The 26,300-nt window shown below is 31.3% G+C and overlaps 4 protein-coding genes and 1 non-coding gene across 6 annotated transcripts; 3 read left to right on the top strand and 2 right to left on the bottom strand.

The window, feature by feature from the left end:
- Positions 1-5,483: 5,483 nt before the first annotated feature.
- LOC123911974 lies at positions 5,484-5,585 on the top strand. Its single transcript, XR_006810832.1, has one exon. It is a non-coding gene; the product is annotated as a U6 spliceosomal RNA (small nuclear RNA).
- A 3,737-nt stretch (positions 5,586-9,322) lies between these two features.
- LOC123908694 (AP2-like ethylene-responsive transcription factor At1g16060) lies at positions 9,323-12,407 on the bottom strand. The gene is made up of 8 exons (XM_045959406.1): positions 11,882-12,407; positions 11,686-11,768; positions 11,531-11,539; positions 11,329-11,417; positions 11,167-11,240; positions 11,012-11,062; positions 10,841-10,917; positions 9,323-10,044 (listed from the first exon to the last, which is right to left on the bottom strand). The coding sequence occupies exons 1-8, from the start codon at positions 12,034-12,036 to the stop codon at positions 9,518-9,520; spliced, it is 1,065 nt and encodes a 354-aa protein (XP_045815362.1). The 5' UTR covers positions 12,037-12,407; the 3' UTR covers positions 9,323-9,517.
- A 5,613-nt stretch (positions 12,408-18,020) lies between these two features.
- LOC123911260 lies at positions 18,021-18,792 on the bottom strand. 2 transcript variants are annotated; one of them, XM_045962642.1, is made up of 2 exons: positions 18,458-18,792; positions 18,021-18,368 (listed from the first exon to the last, which is right to left on the bottom strand). In XM_045962642.1, exons 1-2 carry the CDS (start codon positions 18,676-18,678, stop codon positions 18,245-18,247), a joined length of 345 nt encoding a protein of 114 aa, XP_045818598.1. In that variant the 5' UTR covers positions 18,679-18,792; the 3' UTR covers positions 18,021-18,244. The 2 variants fall into 2 exon arrangements, with proteins under 2 accessions (XP_045818598.1, XP_045818596.1); XM_045962640.1 differs by having other exon boundaries at positions 18,021-18,374; positions 18,458-18,781.
- Positions 18,793-19,870: 1,078 nt separating this feature from the next.
- On the top strand, positions 19,871-23,365 carry LOC123910035 (nuclear pore complex protein NUP43). Its single transcript, XM_045961060.1, has 5 exons — positions 19,871-20,682; positions 21,110-21,179; positions 21,897-22,134; positions 22,282-22,355; positions 22,689-23,365. The coding sequence occupies exons 1-5, from the start codon at positions 20,054-20,056 to the stop codon at positions 22,740-22,742; spliced, it is 1,065 nt and encodes a 354-aa protein (XP_045817016.1). The 5' UTR covers positions 19,871-20,053; the 3' UTR covers positions 22,743-23,365.
- A 743-nt stretch (positions 23,366-24,108) lies between these two features.
- On the top strand, positions 24,109-26,052 carry LOC123909690 (ribonuclease H2 subunit C-like). The gene is made up of 3 exons (XM_045960566.1): positions 24,109-24,438; positions 24,516-24,682; positions 25,565-26,052. Exons 1-3 carry the CDS (start codon positions 24,201-24,203, stop codon positions 25,616-25,618), a joined length of 459 nt encoding a protein of 152 aa, XP_045816522.1. The 5' UTR covers positions 24,109-24,200; the 3' UTR covers positions 25,619-26,052.
- Positions 26,053-26,300: the final 248 nt, after the last annotated feature.

Below are 26,300 nucleotides of genomic sequence, written 5' to 3'. Positions count from 1 at the left end.
ACTTAATATGAACTGTATCAATAGAAGCCCTTAATGCTGACTTTATTCAAATTTTCTCATGGAAATCGTTATCTACGGGGTACTTTAATAGATTGATGGTGGCATTTAGTACGGTGAAGTACTGTAATTTTTTTAATATAAACAGTTTCACATTTACACATAGCCACCCTAAACTTTGAACACTGCAGCTGCTTTTCAATTTTCAACAGAGGAAAGAAAAGGAAAACTCTGCCGCAGCTCACAAATCCAATTACTACTATACACATTGTTTGTTTCTAGGGAAAGTAGGAGGATGGAAAGGATAGAGTAAAGAAAGTTTATTGAAAAGTGAGCTTCCATTGTTTGGTTCATGTCAGAGAGGAAAGAAAGTGTAATAATTATGAGCCCCGCACCCAAAATTGTTTCTGTCCCATATGTGAGCGGAAAGTAGAGAGTTGAGATACAATTATACAAAGGAAAATGCTAACTAGTGTCCCTGGGGCACTGGTTAAGGAGCTAAATAAGGTATGAATGTATTAGAAATTGTATAATCTACTTTTTATAAGTATAAAAAATGCTCTTTTCAATTCAAAAATTACTCCTTTTAGTATCCTTAACTAGTGCCCCGGGGACACTGGTTAGCATAACCCTTATATAAAATGTCAAAATTACCCTTGCTTTTGAAACATCTTTTATAGCACATACCTTTTAATTAGTACATTTTTTTATTTTATATTTTTTTTGGCTATGGAGTCACTTATTTTGCGCTCTTTTATTTGTTATTATTTTGGTAACAAATTTATTTTTTTATATTATTGGTGCGGTGGTAGTTTATGTAAAAGTTAATTGATTACAAAAATAAATTAATAATCAGTTTATTTTAATTACAATAAAACAATAGTGTTTAAATAATAAATAATGTGCATTTCTACATATACATTAATCATTTCATTTTATATAAGGATAAATATGTTATTTACTAAATATATATCTTTCTTTCCTCTCACAACCTATCCACTTTCTTTCATACCAAATAATCATACAATCACATCACTTTTCACATCATTTTTCACTTACTTTCTCTTCGTATCCAAACAAAGCATATAATGTTTTGATTTTTCTTTAATTTGTTTATTATTTTGAAGTCACGTGACTTCACCTTACTCCAAAGTTGAAACTTGCTAGACAATATACTAGTAGATCTTTGTATTCAGTTCCTCTTATCTTAAATATAAGAGAATTTCTATTTTTTAGATTTATTAAGATTATAATATATTTCATTTATATTATAAGTTAGATATATTAAATTCTCAATGTGTTTAAAAAATAAATGTTCCCTTGTATTTATATTTAGGACGAAGTATATAGGTAACGACGTCTCACTATGAAGACAATGTACAAACTGTAAAGTACATTTGATGGGATCATGCAAACGACCCTACCTTATGTATGTATGGTGTGTTGTATCCTTCCACGCCTTACACCTCCTAATACATACTATGCTAATTTCAACACACAGAAGAATACTACTATGCATGCTACGTTACTAGGCATGTATTTGTGTCGTTAACAGCTTTAACATTTGTGCCTGCTCGTCTATTAAGTATCATACGTTTGCCCATTGTATATCTACTAGTACTTAACAGAAATAAATCGATAAATAATTTGTTGATCTATGTGTAAGTATGGTTATTTGCGGTTCGGTTTGAATCAATTTTGAGATAAAAAATATCTGATCTAAAGATAAAATTAGTCACGATTTGGTTCAATTTTAGATTATTAATTAAAAAAATCCATTTGATCCAGTCTAATTTATAATTTGGATATAATTTAGTGCAATAAATCGATAACAATGAAAAAGTAGAAGAAAAAAATAAATAAAATATATTTTTTAAATAATTAAATGATGTATCATTTTGTTTGTGCGCCTAAATTGGCATTGTGTTCAATTAAATACTTCTCGAAAACATTTTTCATAAAACAATTTTTATTGTGAGGAAAACACGTGGCTTCTAAAAAGTAAAATAAACAATTAAGTTAGGCAAGTTCTAACATGCACAAGTGCATCATATGGTGCACGGTGCACAAATTAACGTTTTCATTATATCGAATACGAATTTTACAAAATCTACCGTTGAATTGAAAGTTTATATCATATAGATCATTCATAAAAAAAAAATTAAAATTAAAAAATCATTTGATATGTTATTAAGGCTCATAAAGATTAACAGTATTTAATAAAAATTTATAAACCGTTAATTTTGACGGGTCTCAATAACATATCAAATAATTTTCAATTTTTTCAAAAAAAAATTATGGATGATCTATATGATATAAATTTAAATTTTTTGAAAAATACATAACGTATATTCGTTTCTACGTGACTTGGTCCATGCTTATCGGGTTGATTTTCGGTAGAGATTACTTGGGCCAGTCATCTAGAGGTATTGGACTTCTTAAATATAAAGGCGGGTCTAGCCCAACCAAATTGTTGGATCTCGACCGGCCCAATATTAATAGAATATTATTAAATTGCAATAAACAAGAGGGATTGAAAAATGAACCAAATTGTTGATATTTTTTTTTCAAAAATGAAAAAAAATAGTCAATATAAAAGCAAAATATAAACAAAAGATAAGCAATATTTACTATTTATATAAATAGTAAGAACTAAAAATATATAAAAAACGAGTGGTCACAACAGCTAGAAGCTTAATTAACACCTTTGACAATTCTAATGCTCATAGGATCCTTCCATATCGTGAGGAAGAATCACATTCTTTCCTTCTTTGATCTTTTTTTTTACCCTTTAATCCTTTTAATGGTTCTCTGAGCATCCATACTTTCACATGCATACTACTACTAAAATGAAAAGGAAGGGAAGAAAAAGAGGAACACAATTGATAAGACACTTGCAAATAAACCAAGAGGCATTCGTCACACATTGTTTGTCTTTGTCTTTGTCTCTTTGTTTTTCTTGCCCAGTTACAAGCAAAAAATAATGTTCTATATCTATGATTGTGCTCAAAACAGAGTCTTTTGGAGGGACAGTTTCAGTATTTTGCAACCCAATAATACCCTACTTGCGGTGTTGTATGTCACCTCACCCACCATCACCTACCCACACCCTTCAACTTAACACCACAACATTGATTTGGACGGGACAATCCATATATCATAAAATGTACAAATTCATACTAAGCGCCGAAATACAACAATCAAGTAGAACTAACTACCCTATCCATAATTATAAAATGGATAAATAATTTTTTTTATCTAATAATTTAGCGGCTAAAAATTTCATCTTAAAGGTGAATAAGTAGAGTGTTCAGGGTTTACACCTAAACTTTTATATAATATATGCGATGTTTCTAACAACTGAGATAAACTTACAGAGACGGGTAAATAATTATAGCAATGTTGAATACAACACCAAGTAGAACTAAACCCTATCCATAATTATAAAATGGGTAAGTAACTTTGTAAAAAAAAAAAGAGTTTTATAAATTCATGTAATTTATTTAAACGTTTTCATGAAAATAGTCCCTCATTTTTTTAAGTCACACCTTAGCGTTTATTTGAATATATATATATATATATATATATATATATATATATATATATATATATATATATATATATATATATATAGCAATCATAGTAATTCTATAAAATTGTTTTTTTAGTGAAACTTTTTTCTACTTATGAACATATCTTCAGATTATCTTTTATCCAATGTAAAATTCTTATCAAAGAAGATCTTATATGATAATATTTACATTTATATACTTGTAAAAAAATACGGTCAAAACAAGACATATGAATAATGCATTTAGTCAATGATATAGATGATAATACTTACCATATAAAACTTGGGATTCGTCTAACTCAACCATACAAAATAAATTTAAAAGATGATGATTCTCACCTATAAATATATTTTATAGTCAAAGTTATAAAATAAATAGTCTTTATATTTTAAATATTATATAATAATGTAATTAAGTCTTTATATTTCAAATATCATATAATAAAATTGAAATAAGCTAATCCGATAAAGTATCAAATAATTTTAGACTTTTATGAAATTTATATATTTGATCTAACTTGTAAAAAATAATTAATTCAACAATTTAATTTGTAAAATTTATATTCTACACAAAATTATTAGGAAGTACTACTCCCTCCGTCCCATATATAAGACCTATTTTGACTAAATTTATTATTCATTTATCTTGTTTTAATCGTATTTTTTTTAATAAATAAATATAGATGTAAACGTTAGCATATGAGATCTTGTTTGATTTGTTTTGATGAATATTTTCAAAATATTAAATTTTTATAATTTTTAAACATATACAATTAAATATATTAGTGATCAAAATTGTATATTGACATACGTGCGGTCCGGAGGGATGGATATGGAGTATAATTATGATAAGTCTAACATCATCAACAGCTCATATTATGAAATTATTGATAGGATTTGTAAACCTTAAGAAACCCTCCCATTTCTTTATTTTTTACGCAACCCATGATATATTTTCTAGAGTTCCTCCATATTAGACAAATTGTTATTGTGAAAAAAATGTTCCATTTAATTTAGGGACTAACCTTTTCCACCAAACTTCGGATTAGAGCCTATAACGTGTGAAGATTAGATAGATTTTTTATCCACAATTTCTGACTAAGTGCGTGAATAACTAGAGCAATGGATTTGGTTTAAGCTTGAAAGTTGAAAGTGAAGAGTATGTAACTAAGTTTCCAATTTAGCCCTTTTGAGATTAATTTATGATGATGATGACGAAGGCCCACGTTGGCCAATAAGAATTGAGTAAAAGGGACAGATGTAAAGACTGACAATAAAAAATGAAACGGTAATAAAACAGTGTTTAGATGTTGAAGTGTCTGTGTACTCTGTACCTCAAAGGGACCCTCCAAATTTAAAGCATCACTGACTAAAAATCCTACACCATTAGGTGCATCCCTATTTACTGCAAAATATTGTAGAAACCCAAAGCTTACATACAAATTGAAACGTCTCCTTCTTCCCCCTTTTTCTTTTCTTTTCCCCCTAGAAATTTGGCCTAGACAAGACGCAGGCACAAAGGTAAATAATCATAACTAAAATAAAGAGACTATTATTAATATTTCTTTTAAGGATATATATTAAAAAAAATTATTAAATTTAATATCATAAATTTAATTTTTAAGCTTTAAAATAGTTTTTTTTTTATGTAAAATTGAAACTTTTGGTTTATGCAAAACTCGAGATTCAAACCTAATATTTTCAGGTGAAAACCTTAAAAAGATAAAATTCTAATCATTATACTATTTAATAAAAAAAAATGAACTTTGGAATTTTTTAACATGAATCCACATATTACCAAAATTCATAATATATAAAATAATAAGATAATTTCTAATTTGTGTGTTTATCTTCCGGAGTAAATGTTAAAAAAATAAATATAAAAATTTAAATTAATAAATATAACATTTTTAAGGTCCATTCGAGGACATTCCATAAATTAGATCGAGACAAAGAAGATTAACATAGCCCCTACGTAAGGATGACACACAAAAATCAAAAAATGATCCAAATTTTAGCCGTTTAAAAAAAAATAACTTTTATGTGCACAAAGAGTTAGAGTTCCAAGTTCGGTCATTCCACTTATTCACCTTAGTATTATTTTCCTAACTAATTATTTTTATGAAAAATGTTTTTTTTCCATGATTTTTTTACAAATTGAATTACCACTAGTAATTAATTAAATAAAATACTAAAAATTTCACCAAAGGTAATAATTAATTATTTTTTAAAGTTTTTTTCTATACAATAAGTTAAATACTCTACTGTACTAAAATTAAAGCAATAACTTCATGACATCCAAATAATCAGTGAGGAAACTAAAATGAGTTGACAATAATCACTCCTTGCATACTACTACTACTACTAGTAACAACGGTAACAAACAACATGTAAATACAGTACTAAATTAAACAAAAAATATTGTGTAAAAAATAAAATAAAAAATGAAACAAAAAAAAAATTAATTAACAATAACAGCGATTTAATTAATTCCAGTATCACTAAGCTAACAGATTGAGCCGTGTAGCCAATATCACCAACATCATCAACAATAACATAACATGTTAACAAATCAAAAAGCAAAACAACAAAATAGGAAGAAGAAGAAAAAGTACAGAATCGCTGGTTGAGTACACCATCTTTGACATAAGAACAAACTAAGAAGACCCATTTGTCGTAGAACAAATCTGCAGTAAAAAAGGAAACATTGTTGGATCTCATAAGCTGTTGTTACAGCAACAAGCAAAAACATCACCATATTATTTAGCTTCTTCTTCTTCTGCTTCAGTTTAAGTTTCTTCCAACAAAGACACCTCTTTTGTGGCACCATCATAATGAGTCGTTACAGAGAAGGAGGGTGTGAAAATGAAAAGATGAGTAAAAGAGGGGGGTGCATGTTTGTTTTGTTTTGTTTGTATTGGGGTGGGTTTAGAATGAATTAATGAAGATGGAATTGTCTGTCGTACAAGAAATGTGGATGGAAGGAAGTGTTGAAAAGGGTGTTTGTTTTTTCAAGAAGCTGATGCTATGCTGCAAACTCTCTGTGCAATGACTGTCCCACTGTGATTGTCTGTCCTAAACATAATGTAATGAAATGTGGCCTAGTAGTAGCTAGTAGTAATAATTTAATTTAATAATAAATGTGTGAAGAGAAATAAAATGAATGGTTGGTGAATGCTTTTTTGTTTGTGTGAGTACGGTTTGGGGTATGACATTGGGTTGGGGTGTTAATTTAGTTGATATTGTTATGCTTTTGGGTTTGGCATAAGAAAAAGCTTTAATCTAATCTATTGTCGTAATGGTTTGCTTTACTTTAGTTTGTGTATTTGGATGCCCCAGAAGACCAGATTAGCTAGATTTGCGCAAGCAACCTCTGTCGTCCTTTTCTTCATTCCACGTCTACCCTTACGATATCACCATAATTCCACTTTTGTCTTTTATTGCCTTTTTCCCACTTTCTTGTTTTTCAGATTTTCTCTAACTATTTTGGCCCAAACTAATGGCAATGGGCTGATCCAATTACATCATAATGAACATATATAGACTAACATGATATCATTTCCTAAGATTATGATATGGTTGTTGTCAATGAGATCTAATTTTGGTGTTAGTTAAGTAGTGGAGTACAGTATTTTTTTTTTTTTTTTTTATAGATTTATAAGTATTGTGTATTGAACAAATTTTCTCTTATACAATATTTGGTGGATAAAAGATTATTTTACTAGTATTTTAAACAATTTATACTCTGGATAAAAAGTTGTCTTGTGATTCAGTGGGGATGAAAATTTTAATTTTTGTCCAATTCATTGCCTTCAATTTATCTAGCCCAGAAATAGTTTTAAAATCAACCATAGTACAACTGAAGTTATCCTATCCAATCCATTATTTTTTAGATCAAACACACTTATAGTATATCACTTAATAATCATATACTCATTGATGATAAAAGTTGATTAAGAATAAAAGCCGAGCCAATGTAAACATTTTCTGAGGCTACTTGCTTTTCTTTTTAATATAGAAAAAAGTTTAAAACAATGTAATTAATATTTTATAGTGCATACTAATACTTATATCTGCGATGAGTTTACAAAAAATATAGGATGAACTACTTTCGCAATATAAAAAAAAAATCATATCATTTATCACAATTGTCTTCTTAACATATGTGTTTATGGCAATGTTAATATTCTCCTTTTAAAAAATTATATTACTGAATTGAATATGATAGTGAATGAGCCTCATAATTTGACTGAGTTGTGAATGCACTTGAGATAAAAATTCAATTTGGATTGAAAGTTCCGGCTTGATAGAAGAGTAGGATGATGATAAAGAACAACAAGAGACAAAAAGTGTGAGGAAAAAGTTAGATGAGAAAAATAGAATTAGGAGTAGCTTTTTCAAAGGGTAAAGAAAATGTAAGGGAGAGGTACCTAAAGAGAAAAAAGTAGGACAGCTCTTAAACCAAGATAAGCTGGAATACATAACAGGAATCTCTCTCTCATATCACACACGGTTCTAGTTGAGAGAAGCTTTTATATCATAAATAACCATATAAATAAAGGTGAAAGTAATGTGAGAAGAAAACTAGTAAGTGTAAGGTGTAAAGGTAGCTTGCCAAATTAAAGCACAAACTGACCCACAACAGTACCTTTTTTTTTATCAAACATTTTCTTTTATCAACCACAATAGTTATTTAAAAATAAGGAAGAAATTAAATTGAGATAGTGAGAGTTGTTTGAGTTATAAATGGTGAAAGCCCAAAGTTGATAAATGTTTCAACTGTGCTCAAATGAAGAAAATAGAGGCCCAACATATCAATCGCTTTTCGAAAATTTCTCATCCCATCTATCCACTTTCTCACCACACCCCTGAAAATTCCATTTTTGTCCTTGGTCAAAAAATTCGGAACGTGTTTTCCGAATTTTTTTTGCCTTAAAAAACAACTTCGAAATGTGTTTTCCGAATTTTTTCCAAATTTGAACTAAAAGAATTCGGAAAACGCGTTCCGAATTTTTTGACCAAGGGCAAAAATGGATTTTACAGGAGTGTGGTGAGAAAGTGGGTAGTGGGATGAGAAATTTTCTCGCTGTCCACCACGAGCTTTAAGGCCCAAGATAAAAAATAAATACATGTAGTTACCTATTTTGGGAAGTTAGTTTGTGTGTATCACTTAAAAATTTACTTATGTGGTTAATTTTTATTGATTTTTGAATAAATTATTCTCAATTTTTCAAGAAGTAATAAGTATGTCTCACCTTTTGTTAATCATTGTTGCACTCTCTCAAAAAAATAGGAGTGTACATGATTAAATTAGGTTTAATCAAATATGTTATGGTGTTATCGAGTCCGATCAAATATTTCTGTTTTGAAATGACAAAAACTATAAAGTTTCAAGTCAAACATAACCTGTTGACTTGCGAATTCGTTCGGAGCGTGGCATTGTAATATTACAATAAAAAAGTTAACATTGGAAATTGATGGCAAAAAAAAAAAATAGAAGAAAATAGTTAAAGGTGAAAATTGGTGACAAAAAAATGACTTTTTTTTTTTAATTCTTTTGTGATAAATTTAGAGAGGGGATTCAAATTCAACATTTGAGAATAAGAATACACTCTTATTATTGAACTATCATCTCGAGTAGATTTTATTTGGCAATTTATGTTTTCTGCACCAATTCATTAACTTTCACCTTGTTCATTTCATTTATTCCACACAAAAAATGACAATATCATACCATATTGCTATAGTAAAGGTTAAATATTCATGAAATCAAATTTGATACAATTAGTCCACATTTGAATCTTCTCAATGATAACTTATTTCTTCTAAAAGCTTAAATCCTAATTAGGGTAAAATTATAAAGGGTGTCGGTCTTATAAAAAACATTAATGAAAAAATCAAACAAATAAATAAAACGTTACATTTTTCTAATCTCTTTTTTGAAGTGAGTTATAAAATCTCAGCACCTTCAAAGTGGAACATAGGCACAATGGAGTTGAGGTCATCCAACATGGTACCATCATTAAAATCTTCATATTCAAAGTAAGTTTGAATATCATCAGGAAATGAGCATTGTGACAATTGATCAGACTCCAATGTTGTTGACACATTGGATGTCATAGATGCCATTTCCACCATTTCCTTAAACTTAGATGATTGAAGTAGAAGCTCTAGGGCTGACGTGGCACTAGTTGGTCGAGGTTGAACCAATGTGGCTTCATCAATAGAATTATTGAGTGATAATGTCTCATTGTCTAGGATGCTAAATTCCAATTCTTCATTAGAGTTTTGGTCGTTAGTACTATAATTAGTGTTAATGTCACAAGGATTAGTATTGGACTTGTTATTATCATTGTTGTTGTTGTTGGGCTTAAGCCACTTAATATAACGGCTTAGATCAAAATTGGTAACAGCATTAAGTCCACGATATTCAATAGCTGCCATGTCATAAGCAGTAGCTGCTTCTTCTTGTGTGGCTGCAAGATTGATTAATTGGATTTTGTATAAGTAAATCATCAAATTTGATGTAAAATTTAATTATTATAAGATAAATGGACAAGTTAACAAATTAAAAAATAGAAAACACAATTTATAAAACTCATACACACAACTGTGATTCTAAGTTTGAACTTATGTGTAAATATTCAACCTAACAATATCGACATTATTAATTGAATTAGATTTTATAAAGACCTTGGTCATTTAGGTTTTTTTTTTTTTTTGGAATAACCTTCATTTAGTTTTATTCCTATTCCTATACTATATATTTTATTTATTCGCATCAAAATAAACATTTTAGTTTATTGGATGGACTTCATGTGATCATGTTACATTGAATGTGACTGTTATTAATTGCCACACATAACCCATGCAAAGCCATACTATAGAGTAATTGGTCAATGAATAGAAGCAATTCATTGACGGCCACTTTTCTAAGGTCTTCCTTTACAATAGTTGTAAAATCATTTTCATTCAAAGTTTGAAACAAAAAAGGTTTATGTACACCCACCTAAATTTAGATCGTTGTACCTAAACCCTAGCTACTTAATTAGTACAAGAGTATTAAGTACGTAGTAATAATTAGATTAAAAAAACGTTCGTACATGTTCACATCAGTCATGTGAAAAGTATTACTCTTTAATTCTCGTGAGTTCGATACTTAGCACACATCAAAGAGTAAAAAGCATTTTGCGTATATTCATATATTTGTATTTGATTTTGTCAACGAAAGAATTGGTTTGAGAATTTGAGACATGATGATTTTGAACTTACCATAGGTTCCAAGATAAAGATACTTATTGCCAAAAACTTTGCCAATCCTAGCCTCCCACCTTCCATTATGATGATGTCTGAAAACCAAAAATCCATTAGTAATTAAACTTTAAAAATTGATTCTTATATAATTAGTCCATAGGAAGAAGAACGTGCTAATATGTGCAGTACCTTGCAACACCTCTATATTTAGAAACTCCCCTCGAAAAACCACTGCTTTTCCTGCAATTTTTTAATTAAAAAAGACATAAGCTAAAGTTAACATGACTGATGTGAACATGTACGAACGTTTTTTATATATGAAAGAAATTATGCTTGATCAATACCTTCTTAAGGATCCAATATATTCCTCCCTTGATTGACTCTCCATGTCAATCAATTCTTTCTGATAGTTTGATAACTGCAATTTGACGAAAAAATTTCATTTTATTTTCTGAACTAATTAATCCTTGATGCATGTTAATAAAAGTACTTAAGAATTTAAGTACCGGAAAATTAATTATGGTATCTTGACCCCAATATTTCAATGCTGCTAGATCATAAGCATGTGCTGCAGTCTCTTCATTATCATAGGCACCTGAAATTTCAACAACATGAAATTGCTTAATACAAAATACTAACTTAAATTGATTCTTTTGGTTTCATTTTATGATAGTAATAATCAATTTCAACAAATGCATATGCACTTACCAAGATACACTGCAACAATTTTAAAGATCGCCGCCATAGGATTGAAATGCCACATGAAAAGAAATTAAAACATTAGCTAACTTCATCAAATATTTATAAATTGATGTTGAAAAATGAAAAAAAAATCAAACTAATGATAAAGAGTATGAAATTACCTTGTCTTCCTTTCTTGTTTTGAGACTCATTCCAACAATTCTTATCCCACAAATGAGCTTCATATCGACCTGTCCACCGATGCCTGATTGATGGCAAAAAACATTATAGTATGTCAATTGTTAATTCGAAAGAGATTCAACTGCAACGATGTGTACAATAAGCACATAATTAGAAGAGAATAATCGACGAAATTACCTAGTGACACCTCTATATATTGAGCTACGTTGAGGTGGACTAGTTCTCGGAACACTTTTCCTAGTCCGTTTTGCCTTAGTAGTAACCGTGTTACTTGCATTTAGATTATTGTTATCGTTGTCTTTCTCGATTTGCTTCTGCGATTTTTTCGCCATTGGAAAAAAAGATCCACTTAAGATCAAAGATGTGTATACTGAAGAAGCAAAGTAGCTAAGATATATATATATATTATTATGAATGGTGCATTAATATTTCCAAAAGAAAACTATAGTATAGTGGTTTGAGGTGAAGAAGATTTTAAAGGGATGGGCTAAGGAATGGGGTTAGAAAAAATAATGCTGGCAGAATTGAGATAGCCGGCTGAAAGATGGTTGTTTGTGGCCGTCTGTAAAATCGGCTCTATGTTAAATTCTTTCTCTATTGTCTTCACTTGGAATTTCTGTGATGTAGCTGTCAATAAGTTTCATTTGTAAGCTTAATAACTTTATTCTCTGTTTTCTACCTCATAATTAATTAACCATTTTATATTTTCATAATAAATAGATGGATCCCTACACCAGTTTCTTCTATCTAGTCATTTTTAAATTATGTACTATGTATGTATAAAGTTGTTCAACTAATTTGAAATAATTCAATGCCCACTAAAATTGGTGAAACAATGAGATTAATTTGCTTGAATTTACTTATTTGAGTTGACCAATATTCACATATATAATCAATTGTGACTCTCTTTGGAAGAACTTATAAAATAACTTATGACATATTTATAAATTATTTTCAACTTATTTTCGTAAGTTTTTCAAAATAGTTTATGTTAACAACTTAGTATGTTATAAGATACAAATTAAGTAGTTTATTCAACGGTAGTTTTCCCTCTTCATTTCTCTCAAACCAAACACATAAAAAAGTGCATTAGTACCTAATAAATAATACTAAAACATTTTTTTCCTTTATTATTCTAACAATAATCTTTTCCCTTTTGGTTATTTGGAGAATTTGAAATTAAATATGGTGGAGTTACCTAAATATGTGTAGTGTTAAATTTATTGAAAAAGAATTTTGTCGTATATTATACTTTTATTATCTAACTTAAGTGATTAATCTCTACTGTTGTACTCGAAACGATTTAAAATAAATGTCCAAGTACTTTAGACATTTTGAAGTGTCAACGGTGAAGAGTCCCGCCCCGTATGTAGGTGTAACTACTTCATGTCGACGATTAAAGAGTATGGATATGTTGTTTTAGTTTTATTTTGAGGGCCATGCTCTTCTTCTACCATTTCTGAGCAATGTATGAACTTTAATGTTAGTGGGGCCTCAGAATTATATCATCATATCAGTAATCACATTTACTACTACCTCTCACAATGGATGAAAAATTGGAGATGTACGTGAACTATTGCGGATATGGATTCCCTGCAGCAATATATTCATACAGTTTGATGTTATAATAGATCTTGACTGTTGATTTTATATCGAATGATTTAAGTTTCAACTTCATTTTCACATATAAAAATAATTTTAACCGTTTATTTCGATCGAACAGTTCAAAACCGCAACTGTGTCACGCAAAATTTTATTCTATTTTGTGGACTATGTACATATGCACAAAAAAAAAAAATCTTTTTCACCAGTATAAGATATATGTATTAATTATCACCCAAAAATAGGAATATACATTAATTAGTCATACTTCACTATCTAGGAGATACTTTTGGCAAGCAAACCATGCCTCCTTTTCAAACACAATCCTAATTGTTATTGTTGGTTACCTAGGTTACCTAATAATAACGTAAATCCAATTAACAATAACAATTTTCAGATAGTAGTACCTACTAATTTTCCACTCTTTTCTTTTAAGAGTTGGGTCCCTTTATAATTTAAAATACATTGCGTACTTTGACCATAAGGGCTCGTTTGGTGCACAGGATAGGATAGAGACAAGATATGATAAGAAGCTGGATAAGGATAGGATATGATAGTGACAGGATAAGCACATATCCTGTCATGTGTTTGGTGCACATAAGATAAAAAATATAATATCATTATTTTATCATATCATGTGTTTGGTGCACACTTGATATTGACATGATATGGAGATACATATATTTAAATGACAAAATTGACCTTAAAAACAGATATTTAATTTTTTTATATTTTTATTTGACATTAAAAAAAATCAATGAGTTTTACATAAAAAAAAAGTAATGAAATGAATTCACATAATTAATAATTAGTTCTAAACAAAATTGATTGACAAAAATAAAATAAAAAAATATTACCGTAACAAACAATGGTTGTTTATTATAAAAATAAAATAAAATAAAAAGGGGTTTATTGTAAAAAAAAACAAAAAAGAATAATATATTGATAATGAACAGAAAACAAGCAAACTGGGTTCTGCCGTCGTCTTCGTCTAGCTTTTTTCCCTTTTATAAAGGCAAGAGTGCAAGACTGACTCTTTCAATAATTATCCTGGGGATTAGAAAAATTTGGAACAACAGGGCATCGATTAGGGATTGCCATACCATTGATGATGCTGGCTTGAATTGGAATCAGGCGATTAGAATAATTTAGAATTTAGAACAAAGCATCGATTAGGGAGAAAAGCATGTCGACCAGAGAATACAGATAATTAAAAGGAAAAAGGTCTTAAAAATGGTAGGAGTGGTTGCCGGAGGGAGTCGAAGTAGCGTCTTTCACAAATAGAAAATATAAGTGCGCGTGATAATATTATCCTATCAGGTTGCTAACCCAGCCTAAAACGAGGATTAAAATAACAAAGAGTCAATAGGATAGGATTAGTGATAGGTTTAAATTATCCTTTCCTATTTGTGCACCAAACAAAAAATTTAAGTAGGATATGATAGTACTATCATATCCTGTCTCCCTATCCTACGCACCAAACGGGCCCTAAAAGTTATAGTAGATTCATAAAATTTATATTGTTTAACTAACAATTTGTGCTTTCTAAAAAAAAGTAATATGACACTCCTTTGCAACATGAACTACCGAAAGAAAAACTATGAAATGAACAACAATGAATTGATCTCTTGGTCCCCTTAAGCATGTGATTAGTGGTTCGATTCCTGACTATGTGTATGGAGGAAATTCGGTTGGGAGGGGAGAATCCACCTTGTGTGCCCCACAGGTTCACCGACGAAGATTAGTCATCGCTAACGATGCTGGAAAAATCGTACCAATATCAAGGTAACAAAAAAACTATGAAATGTAAAAATCAGGAAATGGGTGAAAACAACAGTTCAGAATTCCAGATTGAATTGTTGGAGTTCCAGGAAAACTCAGCCATTGGGAAAATTGAAAAATATGTGGATTCAGTTGATAAGAATTATAACTAATAATCACCTTCATTTGTCCATATTGCTGAGACAATTGGTGACCAAATATCATGTATTATTAATAACTGCAGATGGAAAAATAATCCTTTATTTATATTAATTTCTTGAGATATACCATTTAAAGTATATGGCTTATGTGTATAAGTCATCCTAAGATTTATATCTAAATGGAGAATCTGCATATCATTGTATAGTTGTAACATGCAAGCATAGTATCAATTGATTTACCTTGAAATTGATCCTATGCTATATAGCTCATAATATCATACACCATCTTTTTTGTTGCAACAGAAAACTAAGTGCCTACAATTCTTCAATGCTTTCTAGTTTCTACTGATAACTGATATCAGTCTCCAGTTTTATGGTTTGAAAGGGCAAGGCAAATTTTATGATTGAAACCAGAATGAGCATAGGCTCAAGTAAAACCAAGTCCACCACAATATACAAAAGCAATACAATCACATGGTTCAATTCAACCAGGACCAGAACAATCAAGAATAGTATCTATGTAATTAGCTCATCAAGAACTATAATGTATAAAACACTATTAGCTCCCTAGCAATAAATAGAAGGCGAAAACTATTCCTTAACAAACCTGAACTGCTTATATCAGAACAAATGCCAGTTACACTATATACCAATACATCTCTCACTGCCACTGCCACACACCATACAACCATAGTTTAATCTCTCGTCGGCACCAGTGTCATTTGGAATCAATTTTAGCATCAATCCTATTATTGCCACTCAAACCCTGCTAAGTAACATTATGTCAATATGTTATATAATTTCATCTGTTACTGTCAAAATGTAACACCAAATCAACCACCAGTCAACAAACCACTTCCCCGTGCACAAAGACATTATATACCACTCCAACATTATTTTCAGATAGCCACAGATCCCTTCACTTCCAAGTTCCAACCACACCTTAGTCTAAATGTATCATCAGCACAACTCTTATTATGTGGATATCAATCTAAAGTTGAAAGCATATTCTTTTCTGAAACTGACAATCCCTTTGTGCCAGAACAAACGAAGCATCAGAATTATCATACGAGTAGATTTTTAAAATAAAAAAGAAAACATTATTGAATACATAGTTACATACTATTATGATCTGGAAGGAGGGAGAAGTTGAAGCTCTTACATGATTAGAAGTTGAATCCCATACATGATATAACATTGTTAAATAATGCGATATCAAGAATCGATTGTAGTGGTAACTATTCTTTTCAAAAGTAATTATCTTCTGAGCATGCATAACCTATCCATATCATCTTGCTAAAACAAAATGAAAACATACTTCCTTAAGCAAGACAAAACAATCATACTTAAATAGATTTAGATACTCAGGGCATGGAAAAATAAAACAAAAATGGAGCATCTAGTAAAACTTGGACCATAGCATGCTTGATGCTTTTGGAATTAAGGAATGACAGTATCTTGCATCTACTTTCTGAATACTTGATGGAAGTTGTGGAATGTCCATAAGATTCCAGCAAAAACTTATATCAAGACTTTTCAACTGCAAAGATCCTTTGATGCATTTGTGGAGGGAGACAAATCCGTTATGCGAAACATAAATATTCGAATTTTGAAAATATTTCAAGAATCTTGTAAAGATCTTCACATGATAGATTAGCCTTGCTGAAAAACAGCTCCTTCACATTTGGGCAGCCATTTTCTATTGAATGACTCACTTTGAACCTTCTAAATGACTCTCCAAGCTGAGAACATCCATCAACTTATAACGTGGTAAGTTTAGGCAACAATAAAAATCTTCTTGATAGATTCCTGAGTTGTTCACAGGTTGACATATACTCAAGCCCTATAAGATTACCAATGGACTCTGGAAACTCTTCAACAGAAGCATTTATCAAGTGAATCTTTAATGGCTTATCCATCTTTCGCATTATATCTAGGAAATGTTCGAGTCTTATTGAACTTGACTGCCATGTGATTCGTGAGAAAATTCAATCAAAGCTCATTCACTTACTATCTGTACCAAGCACTTCTACTTGCTGATGTCTTCACTAAACCACTCAATCATCCTGCTTTTTCTTCCTTTCTATCCAAGTCAGGTCTATGTTCTATCCATAGTCCAACTTGAGGGGAGCTATTGATGTAAATAATATTTATTTTGTTACTGTTAAGTAATGGATACAGCTGTAGAGTTTATCACTTTAGTTAACACAGCCGTACAATTTATTTTACATTGATTAGGTTACTATTTTATACTTATCTGTATTAGGTTTATATAACAAAGTAGTGCTAATATTCCTATTATATGAAGAAGAAGATACTTATTCTTTCATCTCAATAATGAAAACAAGGTTTCTTATATTGAAAACAATGTTTGCCGTTGCCGACAAAAGCACTTGAAGAGATGGAAAATTCATTCTTGGCACAAAACTTCTGAGCATGGTGCACTCTGATGCACTTAAATACACACAAGTTTGTACATATATACATTACTCCAATTGATTTGTAATCAAAAGGATTTATGAAATCCTTCCAATTGATGGCATCTGTCAAGTTACAATACTATTAAATACAGTATAATATATTAACAATGATTAGCAGCATATTCAAATTAATATCAAGTATTTGATTGTTCTAGCTAGTTATAAGGACAAATTTGTTAAATGTTTCACTTGAGATAAAGAAATTAATAGTGCTAATGTGTGTACCTGAAGTGGAATATGAGACAAGTTAAAATCAACAATTTTCTCAGGATAAAAGTTTGGTGGAAGTGACATTAGATAATGTATAATAGATTTAATAGGAGCATATTAGCAAACAAACAGTAAGCCTTTCTGCAGATGATTATTGACTTAATAGATTAATCACTTGACTTAATAGTTACAGTATTGCTTTCACTTAAAATGTCTTCACTTCACCCTGCTGCAGTTGATCCATGTTTAGAAAGGAAAATGCAAAGATTAATTAAGACCCTAATTAATTAAACTCAGAATTTTACATATTGCATTATAAAAGCTGATTAATTTGGTTGTTTGGGCAGCGAAAAAATGAAAAATACACAGATGGGAACCACTAGAAAAGCTGCAAGCCTTAGCAATTCTTCCGTCTGTGGTGTTATGGCTCCAATCCTTGACCAGTCTCCACTGTACCTGAAAGAATCAGAATTAGTACTAACTAACACTGCATCAATGAAATTAATAAGAAGTGTGATGATTAATTAGTACTAACTAACCCTGCATCAATGAAGCCTAAGGCAAAGACTCCAATGGCAGCACGAGCAAGATTTGAGTTTGAAACTCTCAAAGATAAAAAAGGTGGTTGTGGCTGAGAATCGTTGTTGTCTTGAATAATATCTTTCTTTTTGGCTAATAATAATGTTGTAGAAAACCTTCTCGTCGGTGGAAGAGAAGGAGTGAGACTGAAAATGCTGAACCTCCTTCCTGTGACTTCCATTACCTACCTGCCTTCCTGCCTGGCTATCTCTTCATTCGTCACACTATCTATATCTACTCACAAACTGACCACACGCTGCTGATTCAAATTCTAAAATTTTCCATAACCCAAATGAAAAAAGGGCACCTTCGTCATTTTACTCACTCTAGTCCTTAATACAAGAGAGAGTTTACTTTCTAGATTTATAGAAATTTTTTTATATTAAGTCTTTTAAAATCTTCAAGATTTTTTTTGCTAAAATTGTCTTGTGAAATCTTAATCCAATACACCCCCTTAAAAAGTGGAGAAGGAAGTATTCAGTTTTCTATCCTAAATGGAGGGAGAGAAATTTCTATGGGCACATGCCTAAATAATATATTTTTTTGAAGGATGCCTAAATATTTGTTAGCCACATTGACAAAATAAAATGAAATAAAGAGAAATAAAGAGAAACTTGCTAAAGTGGTATCAATTGACGTGATAATCATATTTTTATTTTATTTATGTGTGCGCCTAAAATTAAAAGAAGGACATTATAAAAAAAGAAAAAATTAAAAGAAGAGGATAATCCAAACCCACTTATAATTCATTGAAATTCTAGATACCAAACAAGTTTGACCCGAAGTGTAAAGAGAAATACTTTCGTCCTTGAAAGAATCAGTAACAACGAATTTGTGGAATGAGGGATCAAGGAACAAATAGGGAGGGGAATGGCCTTTCCATTATTGGCGGACCTTTCTCTGAATTGAATCGGCCATAGAGCTCTCCATTGAGTTGTTTAAGTTATAGAATTCCATCTCACAAGCCCAAATAAAAAGTATTTAGGCACGTACTCATCAGTAAAAAAAATTTAAATATAAAAAAATTTAAATGATTTGACTAAATTATTTATCTTAAGCTATGTTTGGATTGATGAAATGAGATCAAATAGAATGGAAAGGAATGAAATAGAATAATGTTCCATTGTCTGAATTTAAAAAATAATAATGAATAAAATGAAATATGATGAAATGAATTTCATCCTATACCTCTACTTACCTTCAATTTTTTTCATCTCATTTTTAAATATTCAAACAATAGAATGAAAGATATATTTCATTCCGCTCTATTTTATTCCACTACTCTATTCCGCTCCATTTCATTATATTTCATCTTTCCAAGCATAATATTTACATGTATATGTGTGTCCCTAAATCATTTTTATTTGTAGTGTTTGCTCAAATGTAAAATGCTAAAAAAGATGTATAAAAAAACAAAAAAGCTAAAAAAGAAAATATAGAATGCTCAAGGGTATGTTAGTCATAAAAACATGTTTTCGTGACTAGGCTACTACTACTCCTCCTTTGCGCGAGTTGCAGGTTTATGTTGTTGTAATTTTCGCAGATAAACACTGGCCATGGCAGCGACGGCAAATTCAGAAACCTCACAAATCCACAGATTCCATCAATACAAATACGTCGACGCTGTTCGTTGGCTTCCAGTACTATCCGCATTCAATCGATTCGCAGTTCTCGCTACCTCCGACTTCGATTCCAATCTCTCTTTCATCGAAATCCATTCTTTCAAACCAAACCCACTTTCCTTCGATTTCCAATCTTCATGGACTTCTCCTTCCCCAATCTCATCTCTCAAAGCTTCCCAGTTCCTTCAGAATTCAATCATCGCCGCCACAACTTCATCCGGCTCACTCCATTTCTTGTTCGCCGATTCCACCGATGCAACGCTTCAATCTGAAGTTTCTGTACCCGAGAATGAGCTTCATTCGGTCTCTGAGACTTGCATTGATCTCATGGATGGTGGAGTTGAGTGTGTTACTGTTGGGGATGATGGGAAGGTGAATTTGGTTACTGTTGGAAACTCTAATTTGAATTATCGTAGATTGTTTGATAGTGGTGGTTTGGTTTCGTATACCGCAGTGAAATGGGCTTCTCCGGTTGAGTTTGCTACCGGTGGATATGGTTTCGGTCTTCATTGGTGGGATCAGAGAAAACCCGGTGGACCGGTTTCTCAGTTTAAGGGTAACTGGTGAGGAAAATGTTGAACTTTGATTGACTTAATTTTAACTTATTTACTGCTATAAGCACTTGTGATTGAAAATGTGATATAAGCACTTAATTTGAACTTGTAAGGAAAATGTTGAGCCTTGACTTATGTTGAACTTTGATTGACTTAATTTGAACTTGTGATAGTGTTTAGGAGAGCTTATGGTTCATAAGTTGTTTTCAACTTATTTCCATACAATCTGCAGCTTATGAAAATGATTTCTAGCTTACATGAAAACATTTTGACTTATGTTTTGTTATAGATAGATATAACCTTAAACACATATATGATGCATAGTAATGTTATAAGCACTTATATGATAAACCGTTTATGCTGTTTATCCATACTTGTGCCTAAGATTGTTGAAGATATTAGAGTTATACTTACTGTGTGGTTGGTTTTGTTGCAGGGATAAAAATTTGAATTCTGGGATAGTGCATTCTATAGACATTCATCCATCACGAAAACATACTTGCCTGGTAACATTGCTATTCCCCACTCCTCATTACTTGTTTTATTTATGTTTGTTTTTCTTAGAGATTGAAGCAGCATTGGTTTTGGATTTTAGCACAATTTAGTTTTTTTTTTTGAATGGCTAGCACAATTTAGATTAAGTCATAGAGTTTCTTAATAAAAATAAGTTTGTGGTTACAAAAGTTTATAAGCTTAAAGATGTTAGGTAGAGAAGTTAAATACTTAAATGATCGAATTATGTATAGAAATTGAGTTTAAAAGCAGATTTCAAATTATGCAGCTCTTGAGTTTCGTAAGAAATTTATCTGACTGATTTTGCAGCAGTGTCTGCATGTGTGATTGGTGCTTGTCTTTAAACATATACCAAATCAGCAAATCCCTTCAGGGTGCAATAGCTTATTAGAATTGAAATATGCATGACATTATGCTAGGACAATTGAAAAAGTACGTTTGTGATATATTGCTAATGTTCTTTATTTATCATGCAACAAAAGTTAAAGCCAGTTTAGGGCATCATGATTCATGAGAGTTGATGGTTGTTTTTCATTTCTGCAACAATAACTGTTTTGACATAAGTACTGTACTAATTAAATTTGAATGAATATAGATTCCTTTGATAAGAATTTATCAGATTAATGGTTTGGAGAGCTGAGTGGCTCTGTGCTTAGTGCTTTTCCCTGTATGCTTCTGCCATTTTCTGAAATTATGGTGTTTCCTCTCAGGCTGGTGGCTCCTTAGGTACTGTTTTGGCTTGGGATCTTAGGTGGCAGCAACAGCCAATTATACTCTCAGGAACAGGAGCAGGGGATGGGGCTGGCAACAGTGCAGTCCAGTCAATATCTGAAAGTGAGGTTTGGGAGGTTCAGTATGATCGTTGCATAAAATCAAACACGTCCTCTACTCGGATTTTACCTGCCATGATATGTTCAGAGGATGGAATTCTTGGCGTGATTGAGCAAGGTAATATATGTTCATTGCAATTTGCAACATGTTGAAAATGACTAGTTATTGGGAATATATTCTACTATACTTCCAACCCGAAACCAATTGTAACTACTTAGTTGGATTGATTCCGTGAAATTGATGGTGTGTTCTTATATTTCTTAGGTGAGGAACCAATTGAGCTGCTTGCAGAACCTTGCGCCATCAATAGCTTTGATATTGATCAACATAATCCATTGGTAAGTGGGGGAAGCTAATATTGTTTGTATTCTATAGGACTGATTTGATGGTGTTTACTTATAGTTTATTTTGTTTTTGAATAAAAATAAAAAACGGACCAAAGGGTTTATCTATTTATTACTATAAATCTAAAAGAATGATTTTATGGAAACATGTCACCCGTGGGATGATTTAGTTTCCTGCTGAACACTTTTTTTGTACCCTTAATTTTACATGGTTTCATTGCTACTAATTTATTAAAAATAAACAAAATTAAAATGATAGGGAGAGAAAAGTGGTAAAATGATGAAGGTGGAAAATTCATTTCTGACGATGCTATTGTTTATATGCAGGATGTGATATGTAGTTTAGAGTGGGAATCAGTAGCCATATTGACAAGACAATAACATTAACAGTCTTGTTTCTACTCTAGTGCCTTGAGATTCATGAAGGGGGTACATTTTTGTAGCTGATGGAAGAACTGGAGCTTTTAACAGACTATTTGTGCTTCTTTATTATGTAAAGCCATTTGTATGAAAGTAGAGTTTGGGATTGGTGGATTGCAAACTATGCAGCATTATCAGCATGTGTGAAAGAGACTTATTACATGTTTTGTTCGGCGTTGTGAAAGCCGTGGTGCGGCCAACCAACACTAGAATATGGAGCTTTTGAGTGAACGTATGTTGGTGCCATGGCTTCATTGATTTTCCAAACACGTGCTTAAAAAGTGACGGTTTCCTTGGCAAATGTAGGTCGGATCATCAGTTATAACTTGGATTTCATTGTATCTTTTCAACTGCATGATTTCTATGCTGATTTAACCTGATCACCTATAGGACATAGTTGATATTGCTGTGCTATGATATTGCTGTGCCTTCTAGAATATCTATTGTATTAGAAGTAAAAAAAAAGAGTGAAATTATCCTAAGCAGAACTGATTTCATACAATCAAAGCTTTATATTCACTTGAGTATGCCTTATCAAGGTTTCTTTTCTTTTCTTATCCAATCATGGGAAACAAGTTTTATAATTCTGGATGTGCTATTTTATTTTTTAAAAGAGAAATATAAATAAGAATACGTGTAGGAATGTTAGATATATGGATTCTTATTTCCGCTGCCAAGAGTATGCTTGGCCAGACACATTTTATAAAATGGACAAATTTCATAATTTTAAATTTGAGTAAATTTTTGATTAAAAAAAAAAAAAATTTGAGTAAATTTTGTGAAGTTTTGATCAGTAGTGGCATTTCTCTACTAAAATATTATGTAATATTGTTAATTTCATTTTTTTTAGAAATTAGAGAAAATAAAAAATATTATTAATTCAAGTGACACTAACTATTTTAAAACTGTCATGAATTATGATTATGGAAAAATTGGAGAGAATTAGAAATGGAGATTTTTTTATTATAGATAAAATGGCAAAACCATTGAAAAATGAAAACTCACATAGTGGAGGGATTTGGATCATCTCCTTTTATCCCTCTCCAATTGCTTGTTTTGTGACTTGTGAGTGTGAAAAGAGAGAAATTAAAAATAAAAAATAAATAAGTGATGATGAGAGAGATAGGCACATAAAATAAAATGAAGAAAGAATTAGAGAGAAATAAAAGGAGAGGATCCAAATGATTTGAGAAGGAGCAAAACTAAAACTTCCTTTTTAAGAAAAACTATGTTAAATATATTTATGATTCTATAATTTTAATATTTATTTATTATACTACATAAAAAGAAAATGACTGCCTTTAAAAAAGGTGATGATTTGAATGCTATATATAAAAGGGGGAGGAGGTAAACAAAAATGAAAGTGAGATTGGAAATAATTTAGGAGGGAAGAAAGAAAAAGCGCAGCGAGAGGGAACAATGGAAAAGGGCGGTGAGGCGACGATAGATCTAAAACGAGACGGCATCGAGAATCTGAGCAGCCGTGTTCATCTACTTCCCTGCTGCATCAAGCACGACGGTCCCACCGAAGTTTCTCACTATTTCAAACCTAAACCCACCGGCGTCGTCGGAGAAGATGGTTTACCATTACAGCAATCACATTTTAGAGGAAGGTTACTCGAAGGAACTACTCTTCCTCTTCCTCCTAACTACTCTGGTTCGTATCTCATTTTTCTCTCTTTCTTTTAAAGTCTTCTTTCTGAATGTGATTGTGATGATTGCTATGATATGTAGGTTTTGTTTTGGGAAAGAAAGTTTCGTCTAAAAAATCCAGTGAAAGCTCTGATTCTTGGGAGACTAGTGCTACGTTTAATGATATTACGTATTGGAATCACGACTATGTTCCTTCTCAGAATGATGATTTCTTCCGTGCTTTCCATTGGATTACTGTTGCTAAAGCTGTAAGTTCTTTCTCACTTTATGGCTGACTGCGCATGAATCTGTCTAAGATGAATATATCATGAACTAATCACACTATCAACTTGAATTATACTTAGGGTCTGATTGAATTGACTTATTTTAGCTTATCTACTTGTATGAAGTATGAACACTTGTGATACTGTTTGAGTGAGCTAATCGAAACAACTACACATCATAAGTTATTTTCAGCTTATTTTCATAGGCTCTCTAAGATAACTTATGAAAACAGTTTATAACTTTGAAATAGTTTGACTTTATTTTGTCTTTTGTTATAGAAATAGTTTATGCATAAGTACTTATATGAAAGTGCTTACTTATAGGCTTATAGCATAAGCGGTTAATTGAGTGGTTTATCCAACAGGGCCTTAATGCTTGCCTAAATCTTGTTGAGTTGTAACTTTATTTGTTACCCTTATGTTAATGTTGGGAGGATGTCATATTGTAAACAAGAAGCAGTTTCTATATTTCTCAGTTTATCATATTCTGGATTGAAGGGTGCTTTACTGTTGGTTACCTTGGGCAGTTTCTTCTAAAATATAGACACTTAACTTGACCTCTTAATTTTCAATTATATTGTCTTTCGTTGATTAGATCTTTCGATTGCTTGCAAGCACGGAAACAAGGTAGCCTGTTTATTGCCTGCTTGTTCTCTTAGGTTAGGCATTGGCTATTCTTGCTGGATAGGACATGTAGCAAAAAAAATCTGTCCCTTGACGTATTTTCTTTTGGTTCCACTTAATCCTTTCAAAGTTATAAGTAAAATAGAACATGTGTTGATGGGAGAAAAGAGACTCGTGTTTGCGTCATTCTGATTTCTGTGCATAATTGAGGTTTGCTAACTTGTTATTTGCTTGTCACTGCAGCTGCATACTCCTGTGACACCTGAGGAGTTAGAGTCATCGCCTTTAACACTCTAGCGGCACAATGGCTCTCCCACAAAATGCTGAAGCTGTCATATTTCCAGTTAATTTATTCCTGTATTTTTTATGCTTTTGTTGTACTTAAGTAATATGTTGTCTTCAGCAGTCCCATTGTATTTCCCCCTTTTATACTATCCAGTTTGTCTTCACTATATGTGAATACATCTTGTATCATAGATGGAAAACTTGCTACCTCTAATAGCTATATAGCACATCATGTCTAGAATATCTCTACTGGAGGAAGAGAATGTTTTGCAGTATGCATGACTAGGCACTGGGAAGATGACCGCGGAGTATATCATATATGGATGATGATCGGTTTCTTGAAGAGTGTTCAAGTCTCAAGAGCCAGCTCCATTATTATTGTTTTCTTCGTTTAATTATTAGTGAGTCTTGTTAACTTTTTATATTTAAAAATAGTTTGAACGGAACATACCATCTTAACTTCTGTGTTTGTGCTGGAGCGAGGCCGAGGGGAGAAGTTATCAAGTTAGGACTGCGAGAGAATGGATAGAACCCCAATACTTTCAAACATAGCTTTTGGAGAAGTTTTAGAACAGACATGATTTGGAACTGATTGAATTGTGTTTCAAATTTTGTGTACATATACACCGAGCATTTTCTTTACCTGTTGTCTTATTGAATTTTGACCCCTGATTACAGCAGTTTGTCGTTTTTT

Source organism: Trifolium pratense, linkage group LG2, assembly GCF_020283565.1.
Source record: "Trifolium pratense cultivar HEN17-A07 linkage group LG2, ARS_RC_1.1, whole genome shotgun sequence".
In the NCBI taxonomy this organism is placed as follows: domain Eukaryota; kingdom Viridiplantae; phylum Streptophyta; class Magnoliopsida; order Fabales; family Fabaceae; genus Trifolium; species Trifolium pratense.
Note: the sequence above shows the minus strand (reverse complement) of the source record. Positions and strands in the feature narration are given on the sequence as shown.